Source organism: Chinchilla lanigera, unplaced genomic scaffold (genome assembly GCF_000276665.1).
Source record: "Chinchilla lanigera isolate Chin_1 unplaced genomic scaffold, ChiLan1.0 scaffold00110, whole genome shotgun sequence".
Classification (NCBI taxonomy): domain Eukaryota; kingdom Metazoa; phylum Chordata; class Mammalia; order Rodentia; family Chinchillidae; genus Chinchilla; species Chinchilla lanigera.
Genome location: NW_004955511.1, coordinates 2,490,700 through 2,501,958, shown reverse-complemented (window position 1 = coordinate 2,501,958; position 11,259 = coordinate 2,490,700). Strand labels below are relative to the sequence as shown.

The 11,259-nt window shown below is 60.1% G+C and overlaps 1 protein-coding gene across 1 annotated transcript; it reads left to right on the top strand.

The window, feature by feature from the left end:
* The first annotated feature begins 1,130 nt into the window (after positions 1-1,130).
* On the top strand, positions 1,131-3,461 carry Timm10 (translocase of inner mitochondrial membrane 10 homolog (yeast)). The gene is made up of 3 exons (XM_005407996.2): positions 1,131-1,241; positions 1,511-1,600; positions 3,114-3,461. Exons 2-3 carry the CDS (start codon positions 1,530-1,532, stop codon positions 3,313-3,315), a joined length of 273 nt encoding a protein of 90 aa, XP_005408053.1. The 5' UTR covers positions 1,131-1,241; positions 1,511-1,529; the 3' UTR covers positions 3,316-3,461.
* The last annotated feature ends 7,798 nt before the right edge of the window (positions 3,462-11,259 follow it).

The window sequence follows — 11,259 nt, the reverse complement described above, 5'->3', positions numbered from 1 at the left end:
CAGTACTTAGAGCTAAAGAAGTAAGGCACAAAACACAAAGGCATATTTCACGCAGATGAACTTCAAGAGCAGGCAAAAGCACAGTAACTGTTAGTGGTAGAAGTCAGAGCGGTAACGTCCCGAGAAGGGGTATTAAGTGGGAAGGAACAAGCAAAAGCTTTCTGGAGTGCAGCAAGTGTTTTATAAATTGACGTGGGTGTGCTTCATAAATGTACAAGCATCTTACGGAGCTGGGGTCGTTGTCCAACGATTGAAGCCCTAGGTTCGACCCCCAGCACCCACAAAAATCTAAAAATAAGCTCAAGATTCGTGTTTTACACACTTTACTGTACGCACGTTGCACTTCAGTCCTAAAAGAATCGGGGCACAGGCTCGGACACACAAGAGTCCTGTAGGCAGGAGGAGGTCTGATGCTTAAGCTCGCACAGCGGGGGTGGGGGTGTGTCCTGGTGGGGGCCCACACCCCGCCTCCCAAGTCAGGGCTGTTTTGGGTAATTACAGAAATATAGCGACGCGCATACATGAAACATGCAGCCGCCTTCGCCAGTGGGCAGCGCATTCTCCCAGCATCCATGTGTACCTTACAGGTCTGGTGTGCTGGTGCACGCCTGTCATCCCAGCACGCTAGAGGCTGAAGCAGGAAGATCCAAATCAAGGCCATCCTAGACCACATAGCGAGGACTGTCTCAAAATAAAAATAAATTTACATGTTGCAAAGGTAGTTTAACTGACAAATTACGTGAACAATCAGGGGTCTGAGGTCTGAGCCCGCAGCCGCGTAAAGGCGTGCTAAGGCTTCTAACGCGCAGCACAAACAGCCGCGTCCGGGGCCGTCCTTTCTCTCTGCTCCCTCTGCGCCCCCTTCGGGCGAAGGCGAGGTCGCCCCTCTCGGCCGCAGAGCCCCTGAGCAAGCCTGTCCCTCTGCAACGCCTCCGCGGCCACCCAGCCAAGCCCACGCTGAACGGGCTGCGGCGCTCTGCCCCGCACCCCGACCTCTATGGTATATCGGCGTCCTCTCTAGCATTTGAGAATCGGCTTTCCTTTTGACCGGCTCTCAGCTCGCACTCTATGGTAGCCGACCTCCCAGCACCGCCTCGTTGCTGTTTCCTTCCGGGTCAGAGGAGAGGCGGGACTTCCTTCCGGAAGTGACCACGTGCTTCCGGCGTGGTTGACCGGAGCGGCGGGCAAGTCTGTTGTGCAGTTGGCGGCGCCCCGGGCACTGGGACCCGCGCCAGGCCGTGGTGAGTGAGCCTTGGCTTCGGCCCGCAAGGGGACCCTGTGGTGGGGGGCGGTTGCGGCGTGCAGCCTTTGAGCCGGGTTCTGGGGTCCGCGGGGCGGAGTGGTGGTCGGCGTCCCGGGCGCGCGGTGTCGGGGCGGGCTGCTTCCCGAGCCCGGCCGAGGCTGCCCTCGGCGATGTCCGGCCGCCTCCCGTGACGTCGCGCGTGGCGCTGGCCGCCCGATCCCGCGGTCCTCCGGCCCGGTGCTCACGGCGCTGTCTGTCCCGAGCCAGGTCTCCGCGGGCCGGCCCGATGGACCCGCTCCGGGCCCAGCAGCTGGCGGCGGAGCTGGAGGTGGAGATGATGGCTGACATGTACAACAGGTGAGCGGCGGCCCGGCGCTGCGGTCTGGGGGGCAGGCTCGCCGCGCCGGGGCACCGTGGGCGGCCTCCCCCAGGGGGTGGCGTGCGGGGACGGCAGCGCCGGGCGGGCTGTTCCTTTCCAACTGCAGGCCGACGCAGCCGCTTAGTAGCTGACATTTGTTAACCTTTACGCACGGGTGCACACTTGATAACGATTTTATATGCATTTTTTTTTTAAACAGTAATATTTTTAACGGCCCTAAGCTGCAAACACTTACCCATCAAGAACAGAAATGATACTTACCTGGTGTAAGATTCGTACAGTGAAATACAGTAGGGCTTCTGCAGTAGGTAAAATGTGGATTTTTTTTTTTTGAGGTCTTACCATGTCTTGCAGGCTGGCCTTGAACTTACTGTGTAGCTCCCACTGGCTTTGAACTTGTGGCAGTCTCCTGCCTCAGCCTCTTCTTAAGTGCTGGGATTATAGGTGTGCACCGTCATACCCGGCCTGCAATCTTTATAATTTATTTTTTTTTTTTTTTTTTTTTGAGACAGAATCTTGTTGTGTAGCCCATGCTGGCCTCCAACTCAGCGATTCTCCTGCCTCAGCCTCCTGAGCGCTGGGATTACAGGTGTGCACCACTGTGCCTGGCCTTATAATTTAATTTTGGGGACATCTTTTTTTTTTTAATTAGTGCACATTAGGTACACAGGTTGATGGGTCTCATTTTGGCACAGTGGTACAAGCACCTAACATGGTTGGATGATTGTCACTCCCCAGTACCCCCTTGGGCCCACCTCTCGCTTAATTTCACTTTTCAGAGTTGGATTCCATGTATAATGTTACCTTTTTTAATCTTCACAATACTCCGTGGGTTTGTTCCATGTTAAGATGAGGAAATCGAGGTTAAATAACCGCCTCGGCCTCCAGGGCTGGCTGGTGGCAGGGCGGGAGCAGCACAGGACCTGTCAGTGCTCGTAAGTCACGGCTCCTGGTGACCATTGGGCACGTTTGGGAGCAAGTGGCGTCTCTACCAGTCAGCATTGTATCCTCGGGCCGGCTTCCTCATCCATAACAGGGCCGTAGTGACAGACCTCAACCTCTGCAGACAGAAATGCTCAGGGCAGACAAGCCCAGCACGAGACGCTCAGACCTGTTCTCAGCGCCCTTGGTTGCTTGTCTTGACACGGTACAGCGGAACGATGCTCCAGGGTGGCCGTGAGGTCACACATGACTCTGCGGGCCGTGGCAAGTCCCGTGGCTCGCTGTATCTTCATCTCAGCTGTAAGAGCGGGGTGAGGGCTGTGCCTGCTGCCCAGGGTCACCTAGGAAATGGGTAACGTGGTCCTGAGCGCACAGCCAGTGCCCGATGCCTCTTTCCCATTGCTTGGGTAGCTGGGTCCCAACATGGCTCTGTCCCAGGCAGCTGGGGTGCAGACTTGGGGACGGAGGACAGTACGGGGGGCCGGCGCGGCTGGCGGCCCTGGGAATGCCATCGGATGCTGCTGATGCCACCTGCCCCTCCTCCCCCAGAATGACCAACGCCTGCCACCGGAAGTGCGTGCCGCCCCACTACAAGGAGGCAGAGCTGTCCAAGGGCGAGTCCGTGTGCCTGGACCGCTGCGTCTCCAAGTACCTGGACGTCCACGAGCGCATGGGCAAGAAGCTGACCGAGCTGTCCATGCAGGACGAGGAGCTGATGAAGAGGGTGCAGCAGAGCTCCGGGCCCGCGTGAGGGCGGCCGTCGTGTCCCGAGTGTGGCAGGTGTTGGTCACTGGTGTGTGGCCGAGGACGTGTGTATATGTGTACATATTAAATGCGCTGTCAGTGCCTAGTGTGTGCAAAGCAGTGCGCTTGGCATTTGAGAGCAAAGAGATGAGACCGCCTGGCGTGGTGGCACGTGCCTGTAATTCCAGCGCTTGAGAGGCTGAGGCAGGAGGATTGCCGTGAGTCTGAGGCCAGCCTAGGCAACACAGTGAGCTCAGGGCCAACCTGGACTACAAAGTGAGACACTGCCTCAAACAAACAAACAAAAAAATCAGATAGTTTCTACCAGCAGAGGGAGTGCAGTGTACTGAGAGTACAGATGGGTGAAACAGCCTCCTTTTGCATCTGAGGTAGCTGCTTGCTACGTGATCCTGAATGTGGCTCCTCTATGCACCTTAGCTTCCTCATCTGTAAAATGGGCACAGTCACAGGCTGCTGTGAGGGTTAGATGAGCTAGGAAAGCACATTACAATATTCACTGGGTGTAGCATAATGATTGGGTGATAGGAAGCACTAAAATATTTTTGGAAAACTTGAGCTGGTGTGGTGGCGCACACCTGTCATCCCAAGACCCAGGAGGCCGAGACAGGAGGATTGGTGAGACCCTGTCTCAGAAAACCAGCCACACAAGCAACCTGCAGTGGAGTGGCGGCAGGCGGGCACTTCCACAGACAGTAGACACAGTTTAGAGGGGATGGGAAGTTCTGTGTGGGGTTAAAAAATACAGTGAATGCTGAAATTAAACACAGTGTATAAGACACGGCGCAGCGCCATTAGCTCCTCTCCAGGTCCTCCCGTTCACTGTGAACACGCCCGTCCCGGCGACCTGGCCGCTCCCTGTGGCGGCTCCGGAGGCCTGTCCTGAGTGTCTTCAGTTTCGCTGCCCAGGCTGCCTCTGCATTCTGAGTCGATTGAAAATGTTGGCCTTTCGTGGTCACTTTGACTTCGGGGAAGAGCTGGAGTCGTTTGGTGGCAGATCGGGTGAATGAGGTGGATGCGGACACTGTCGTGTGTTTAGGGGCTGCCTTGCCGTATTTTTTATCTTGTCAAACCTTGTAAAGACACTCAGAGCCAGGTGTGGTGGCGCATGCCTGTAATCCCAGCACTCAGGAGGCTGAGGCAGGAGAATCACCGTGAGTTCGAGGCCAGCCTGGGCTACATAAATAATTTCAAGATCATCCTGGACTACACAGTGAGACCCGGCCTCAAAAGAAAAAATAAAAGACTCGGGAAAGGGGACTCCAGAGCAGCTGCAGAAAGCGGCCGCGTGGCGGGACGAGCGTGTTTGGAGTGAGGCGAGGACTCTGAGGGGATGTGGGGTCTCCTCTGCACTGGAGTCGGGTGCACTCCCTGCTGCCCCAGTCCAGCAGGTGGACGGGAGCCCGGCTCTAAACGGTGCTGTGTCACACGGCGAGGGCCCGCTCCGAGGTGCGCAGCCCGGGAGGCCTGGGCTGCGCTGCTGCCCGTCAGCGCCCCCGGAACCACTCTTGCCAGCATCCAGGTGACCCCCCCGGGCTGTTGGCCAGGGCCACAGGGGGGGAGCGGCCGCCTGGGCAGCTCAAGGCGGCACACCTGCACACGCTGCCCAGGGGAGGAGGAGGGGGAGGGGTCTCCCGGGACTGTGGGTCCCTCCTGATGGGCTCTGGGACACCTGGGCCTCCGGTAGCTGACCTTTCCCGTGTCCCCGAGGGCGGAGGTGTTGCAGAGTGGTTGTGATGGTGAGTCCGGGGCTCACAAGTGCAGTTGCAGCCCGGCCTTGGGCTTGCATCCCAGGTGAGGTTTCCGGTGCGATCTTGGGTGAGGCGTTTGATGCTCCGTGCCTCAGTTTCCCCATCCGTGAGTGCAGTCAAGGTACCTGCCTCATTAGGTGGCCGTGGAAGTTAACTAGAGCACCTAGCAAAGTGCCTCCACCCACTGCTCAATACAGGGCAGCTCCCTGGGGGAGGGGCGTACGCCTGTCATCCCAAGACCCAGGAGGCTGAGACAGGAAGATTGCTGCAAGTTCGAGGCCAGGCTGAACTACATGGCGAGGCCCTGTCTCAGAAAACCAACCAAACAACCAGCTTGCAATGGAGTGGAGGCAAGTGGGCATCCCAGCCCTCTGAGGCTGAGGCAGGAGGATTGAGCCCAGCCAGGTAAGCTTCACGAGACCCTGTCTTAAAAATTTTTTTAAACGCTTAGAGATGTACCTTGGTTTAAATCCCAAGGACACAAAAAACGAGCAGAAGTCCGCCCTTTGTGTGGTTACCCGGCGGGATGTGGACGCGCAGGCGCAGCGCTGAAAGAGCAGGGCGCTTACCCTCCCTTGCGAGACGCCGGGTAAGGGCGCAATCCTGGGCACCGAAGTTCAACCTTGGGCCAGCAGGTGGCGCCATCTGCCCGGGTCTGCGCCGCGGTGCTCCATCTCTTGTGTTCAAGTCAGCCCGGCCAGGGGGCCGCAGGAAGGCGCGGAGGAAGGCGCGGAGCGTGCGCTGAGCGCTGTTGCGCGCTGAGTGCTTCAGATGCGCTGTTCCCGTCCCCGTCCTCCCCCGGGTACCGGGCAGAGAACCCACGGCCTTTGCGCTGAGCTCCGGCCTCAGCTTTTCTATTTTTATTCTATTTTGAGGCAGGGTCTTTCTTAATTGCCGGGGCTGGGCTCAAACTTGCGATCCTCCTGCCTCAGCCTCCCAGAGCGCTGGGATGACAGGCGTGCGCCACCATGGTGGGCCTCAGTTAATCTCAGGACAGCCCCTAGGCAGGACCGAGCGTCCTCATTTCACAAACGAAGAACTGAAGCTCTCAAAAGTTTGCAGCTTCCCAAGGTCGGGCAGGAACCAAACCAAGACCAGGGTTCCAGGCAGACCCAAGGCCACCGCCCCCGCCGCCCCGGGAGGAGGGGCCGGCCCAGGACACTCGCTCCAGCTTTGTGGTACTTATTGTGGCCTGCCGTGCGCAGGGTGCCTGGAGACGCCCGCAGTGAGAGGCGGGTCCCCACCCCAGCGAGCTCCGGGGCAGTGTAGGAGCCGCGCACCCGTGATCACCCCATCGGGAGAACTGGATCAGGCCGGCTGCGGGGAGGAGCCAGGGCTGCAGCTTTGTCTCTGTCGCGCTGCTGTCACCCTCCTGCTGCAGGAGCAGCGTTGCAAGCTGATCCCCGAGGAGGCTGAGGTGAGGAGCCCAGGCGCCCTCCGTCCACAGCGTGCAGGACCAGCACACGCCCTGCCGAGCTGGGGCAGACCCCGCACCCTGACCTGCTGCAGGGACCCCGCCCAGGCAACGCGGCCGAGCTCTGCCCTTTCCAGACCCAGAGGAGCTAAGATAAAAAATGTTGCTTCAAGACCCTTGCCACATGTGGGGATGCACGCCTGTCCTCCCAGCACCGGGGAGGCTGAGGCAGGAGGATCGCTGTGAGTTGAAGCCCAGCCTGGGCTACATAGTGAGACCCAGTCTAAAAAAAACAAAACCAAAACCAAACAAACCATGACCAAAGCTCAGAGAGTCAGTGTGCTGTTTGGAGATCTTCACATGCACTCAGGTGGCTGAGCTGAAAGACTCTTGTGACAAGTGCTGTTGAAGAGAAAGATCAGAAACCTAGCTGGGGAGACAGGTGTCAGCCACAGGCTTTTACAGTTGTGCTAAGTGTCATGGAAGGTGGCAGGGTTGGGGAGCTGGTCAGGCCTGTGCCCCTCATCTGGCTGTGGGGTGGGCGCCCTCCTGGAAGTTCAGGTGGACCAGCCCCACAGGCGCACGCCTGTCATCCCAGTGCTCTGGGAGGCTGAGGCAGGAGGATCGAAAGTTTGATGGAGTTCCCAGGCCGGGATGTGGGCCCGGAAGGTGTGATTCGGGGTGCAGGTGCCCAGCCTCTGGAGCCAGAGCGGACCATTGCATCCTGGTGTGAAGGCTTGGTTAGCTAGGCCCCGGCCGGGAGCTGCTCCAGGCCAGGCAGAAGCTGGTTAGGAGAGGCCGTGGAGGATTGTGGGTGTGCAGGAGGTGACATAGGTACCCAGCCTCAGGGCGCTGCTGGGGTTGGATCTTCGCGGGGCCGTGGGGGCTGGACCTGCACCCCACCCTTCCTGCTGGCTGGAGGCCGGGCCCTCCTGGAGGGATGGCAGGAGCGGCCAGATGGCTCTGATCATGCCCCGGGCACAGGGACAATGGCAGGGAGCAAGGAGAGGTGGCAGCGGTCAGTGACTAGGCACCCCTCGGCTCACAGAGGACCCGGGGCAGCGGGCGCAGGTCTGAGCCCAGCACCGCCCGTGTGGCAGAGCAAGTGCCCCCCTCCCCTGTCATATGGGTGGCCAGGGTTCAGATGAAAAAGTGATTACAGGAGTGAAGCAATTACTGTGTTGCCAGGGACCCCTCCAGAGCCTCTTCCTCAGAGCCTCTTCCTCACGTAGGACACACTCGCCCCACCGCCCTGGCCTCCTCCTGCAGCAGCTCTGGAGTCCTCCTTCCTGAGGGTCTTTACGCGGCGCGATGGAAGGTACAGAGAGTGCTGCGGCCGAGGGCCGTCCACCGGAAGGGCAGCGCTAAGCACACTGCGTCCGCGTCCTCCTTAGTGGCTGGGTCTGAAACCACGTGACTCCCAGCTCTTCCCCAAAGTCAAAACGGGCGAGAAAGGTCGATGTTCTGAATGGGCTGGGGACGTGGAGCAGCCAGGACGGCGTACGAAGACACTCCGGAGGGAGGACCCGCAGCTGCGGCAGGAAGTGTGGGGGACGGCGGGGTGAGTGTGTTCAAGGTGGAGGCCTCTGAGGGGGTTCACGGCGATGCGTCCTTCACTGTGACACACTGCACATTCAGCGTGGTCCTGCTCCGCGCGCGTGCCCGTAGCCTCGTGACTCCTCCGTGACGCCCGTGCACACCTAGCGTGTGGCTCTGGTCTCCTTGCTCCTCTCGGACTGTTCCGTGCAGACGGGCCCGTGTCTCATGCACTCTGCAGCCCCGGCTCGTGACGCATGAACCCGGATAGGCGGTAACTGAAGTGCCGTAAACCCCGCCTTTGTAATGTGCTGCCCAGCGCACTTGAGCGCGTGCGCGAGCTGCCCGCCACTAAGCCACTAATTGCAGCTCGCTTTCACCACCCGAGAAGCCCCAGACCCATTAGCTGCCCACCCCCGACACCCACTTCCTGTCTCTGCGTCCCTGCCACGGGCCTCTCCACCAGCGCATCATGCACGGCCTCCTGCGCCCGGCTTCTGCCTCAGCGGGGCTCCCAGGCTCACGCGGGCGCGCGAGGCGGCGCGGGGCGGGCTCCGTTCCGGGCTCCGTTCCTGCGCGGACCCGGCCAGCGGCGTCTGGTGCAGGCCCCTCCCGGTGGACGGTCGCCGGCTGCCTGCGCTCTGGGCTGCGTGCGTCACGGGCTCTGGGCACCGCTGTCCTGGGTGGGTGTCGAGGGTGGGCCTGCGGGCTGGTGGTCAGTCTCGCGTCGCTGTGTGAGGCGCTGCGGGACGGTGCCCAGGCCGCTGCGCACTCCACAACCTCCAGGAGAAGTGTGTGGTGCGCACTGGGTGGGCTGAATAAGCGCCTCCTTACACGGCGAGATGGGGCAGGCGCCTGCACTTGGAGGGCAGGCTGGGGAGACGACCCGCACAGCCACAGGGGCACAGCTGTGCGGCTCTGGAGCGCCTCCCCTCCTGGTGCCTGGGCTGGAGCACTTGTTCCCTCAGCCAAAAGGGGCTGCTAGCCTCCAGCCCCAAGGCCAGTGTGACCACACTACCAGCCTGGCCCCGAACTCACTGTGTAATCCAGGCTGGCCTCAAACTTGCAGCAATCCTCCTGCCTCAGCCTCCTGAGAGATAGTAATACAGGTGTGCACCACCCCACCCAGCTTTTTAAAATTTTAAATGGGAACTATCTCATCGGCCTCCTAAATGGCTTTAATAGCTGCTTTCTGGTGTTTCCGCTGCTCATCAAACACAAACTCAACCATATCTGCCCCCTTCGGCAGGAAGGAACCACCAGCTGGGTGCCCCGTGCACACCTGTAATCCCAGCGGCTCAGGAGGCTGAGACAGGAGGATTGCAAGTTTGAGGTCTGCCTGGGCAATATAGTAAGATTCTGTCTCAGAATAAAATATGAAAAAGGGAAGGGTCTGGCTATGTAGCTCAGTATGGCGGTGAGGTGGGGCATCCGGGAAGACCGTTCAGGAGCTCTGCATCTCCTGCCTCCCACGCCAGGACCCCGCAGCTGCTGGGACAGGGCTCATCCCCTGGTGACCCAGCCTGCAAGTTCAGCTCTGTTCCCGCCACCCCCTTTCCACTTGTTCAACAACTCCAGGGTACGCCGTGTGGCAGGCCCCGTGGCCGCAGCAGGCGTGGTGCGGGGAGCAACTCGGCTCCTTCTGGACCGACGGGGCTCATGCAGTGGGTGGGGAGCAGGCTGGGGAGGCCCCGCCCGGCTAGGGGCCAGGAGGCTCAGGACAGGAGCGACTCTGGCTGCCAGGGCTTCTGTCACCTGCGGGAGGAGGAGCAGGTGCGGAGCAGGGAGCCCAGACGCCAGCCCGTGCATCTGCTCTGCTGCGGGGACACAGCTGCCAGGTGCAGGGCCGGGGGGCGGGCGTGGGAGAGCAGGGAGGCAAGGCCTGAGCCCCGCCCCAGGCTGCAGTGCAGCGTGTGCACAGGTTCCGGGGTGCACAGAGAGTGGGTCAGCAACACTGTTTATTCGCAGAGAAATCCAGGCCCTCTTGGTTTGAGCCTCTGCTCTTGGGCCGCCATGCCGAGGAGGGAGTCTTTATTTTTTCTCTTCCGGCTGTGGATTGAACCCAGGGCCGTCAGGCTGAGTGTCATCTGCGGGCCCTCCGCACCTTTTATTTTGAGACCAGGTCTCACTTATTTGCTAAGCTGCCCAGACTGAGCTCAAATGTATGATCCTCCTGCCTCAGCCTCCCAAAGTTCTGGGATTACAGGTGTGCACCACCACACCCAGCTAAGGAAGTTGATCTTGACTTGGAAGTTTTGGGGGCTTTTTTGTGGTCCTGGGGGTGCACCCCAGGGCTTCCCATGCTCTGGGCAAGCCACCTCGTGTGGGTCTGTCCAGCCCGTGCTGGGTTTTAAGAAGTGAAACCATCAGAGGCTGCCCGTGAGGTCTCTGTGAGGCCTGGCGTCCTTGGGACTTCCCACGTATGCTGGGGGACACCGCTACTGCGCAGCAGCCAGCCGTGCTGCCACTTCTTGTCCCGGCTCCATGGCTCCGTGTCAGGGCCCCTGGGGAGCTTCCCGGGCGGGTGCTCAGGTTCGAGGGCTCATGACCGCTCCCTTGCACTCTCTCCCTCCAGATGCGTGGTAGGAGACGCTCGTGTGGGGTTACGTCACACCTCCAGGACCCTCTCGTGTCAGATGAGATTCACCTGGAGGCGGTTAGTTAGCGGCTGGGAGTCTGTGTCACCAGGCTTTCTGAAATAACACAACCCAACAGTGACTGCTGACCGTGCTTACTCCACCAAGGGTTGTACCCATGTCGCACCTGGATCCTGTTTTTTGTGTATGAGAGACAAGGTCTTCCCATGAAATTCAGACTGGCCTTGAACTCACTATGTCATCCAGGCTGGGGTGGAACTCCTGGGGATCCTCCTGCCTCAGCCTCCCCAGTACTGGGATGACAGGCGTGCACCATACCTACCTGCACCCCGATGCCCCTCGCAGGTGGGCAGGTAACATCTGTCATTACCTAATTTATATAGAATTAAAAACAGGAGCTCAGAGAAGTTAAGTCAGGGGCCCAGGGTGACCCAGGCCGGTCTGCTGCACCAGGGACACCGGGGCTTCGATCCCACAAACCGGCCCGCGGTGGGCGGCACCCCCAGGCCTCTGACCCGGCGGGAGGTAGCTCGGGTGGAGCGCGGTGGGGGTGGGGGACACCGCCTCCCGGGCGGCCGAGGCCGGGTCACGTGCGCGCGAAACCCGAGCTGAGGAGGCGGAGGGGGGAGCGGGTG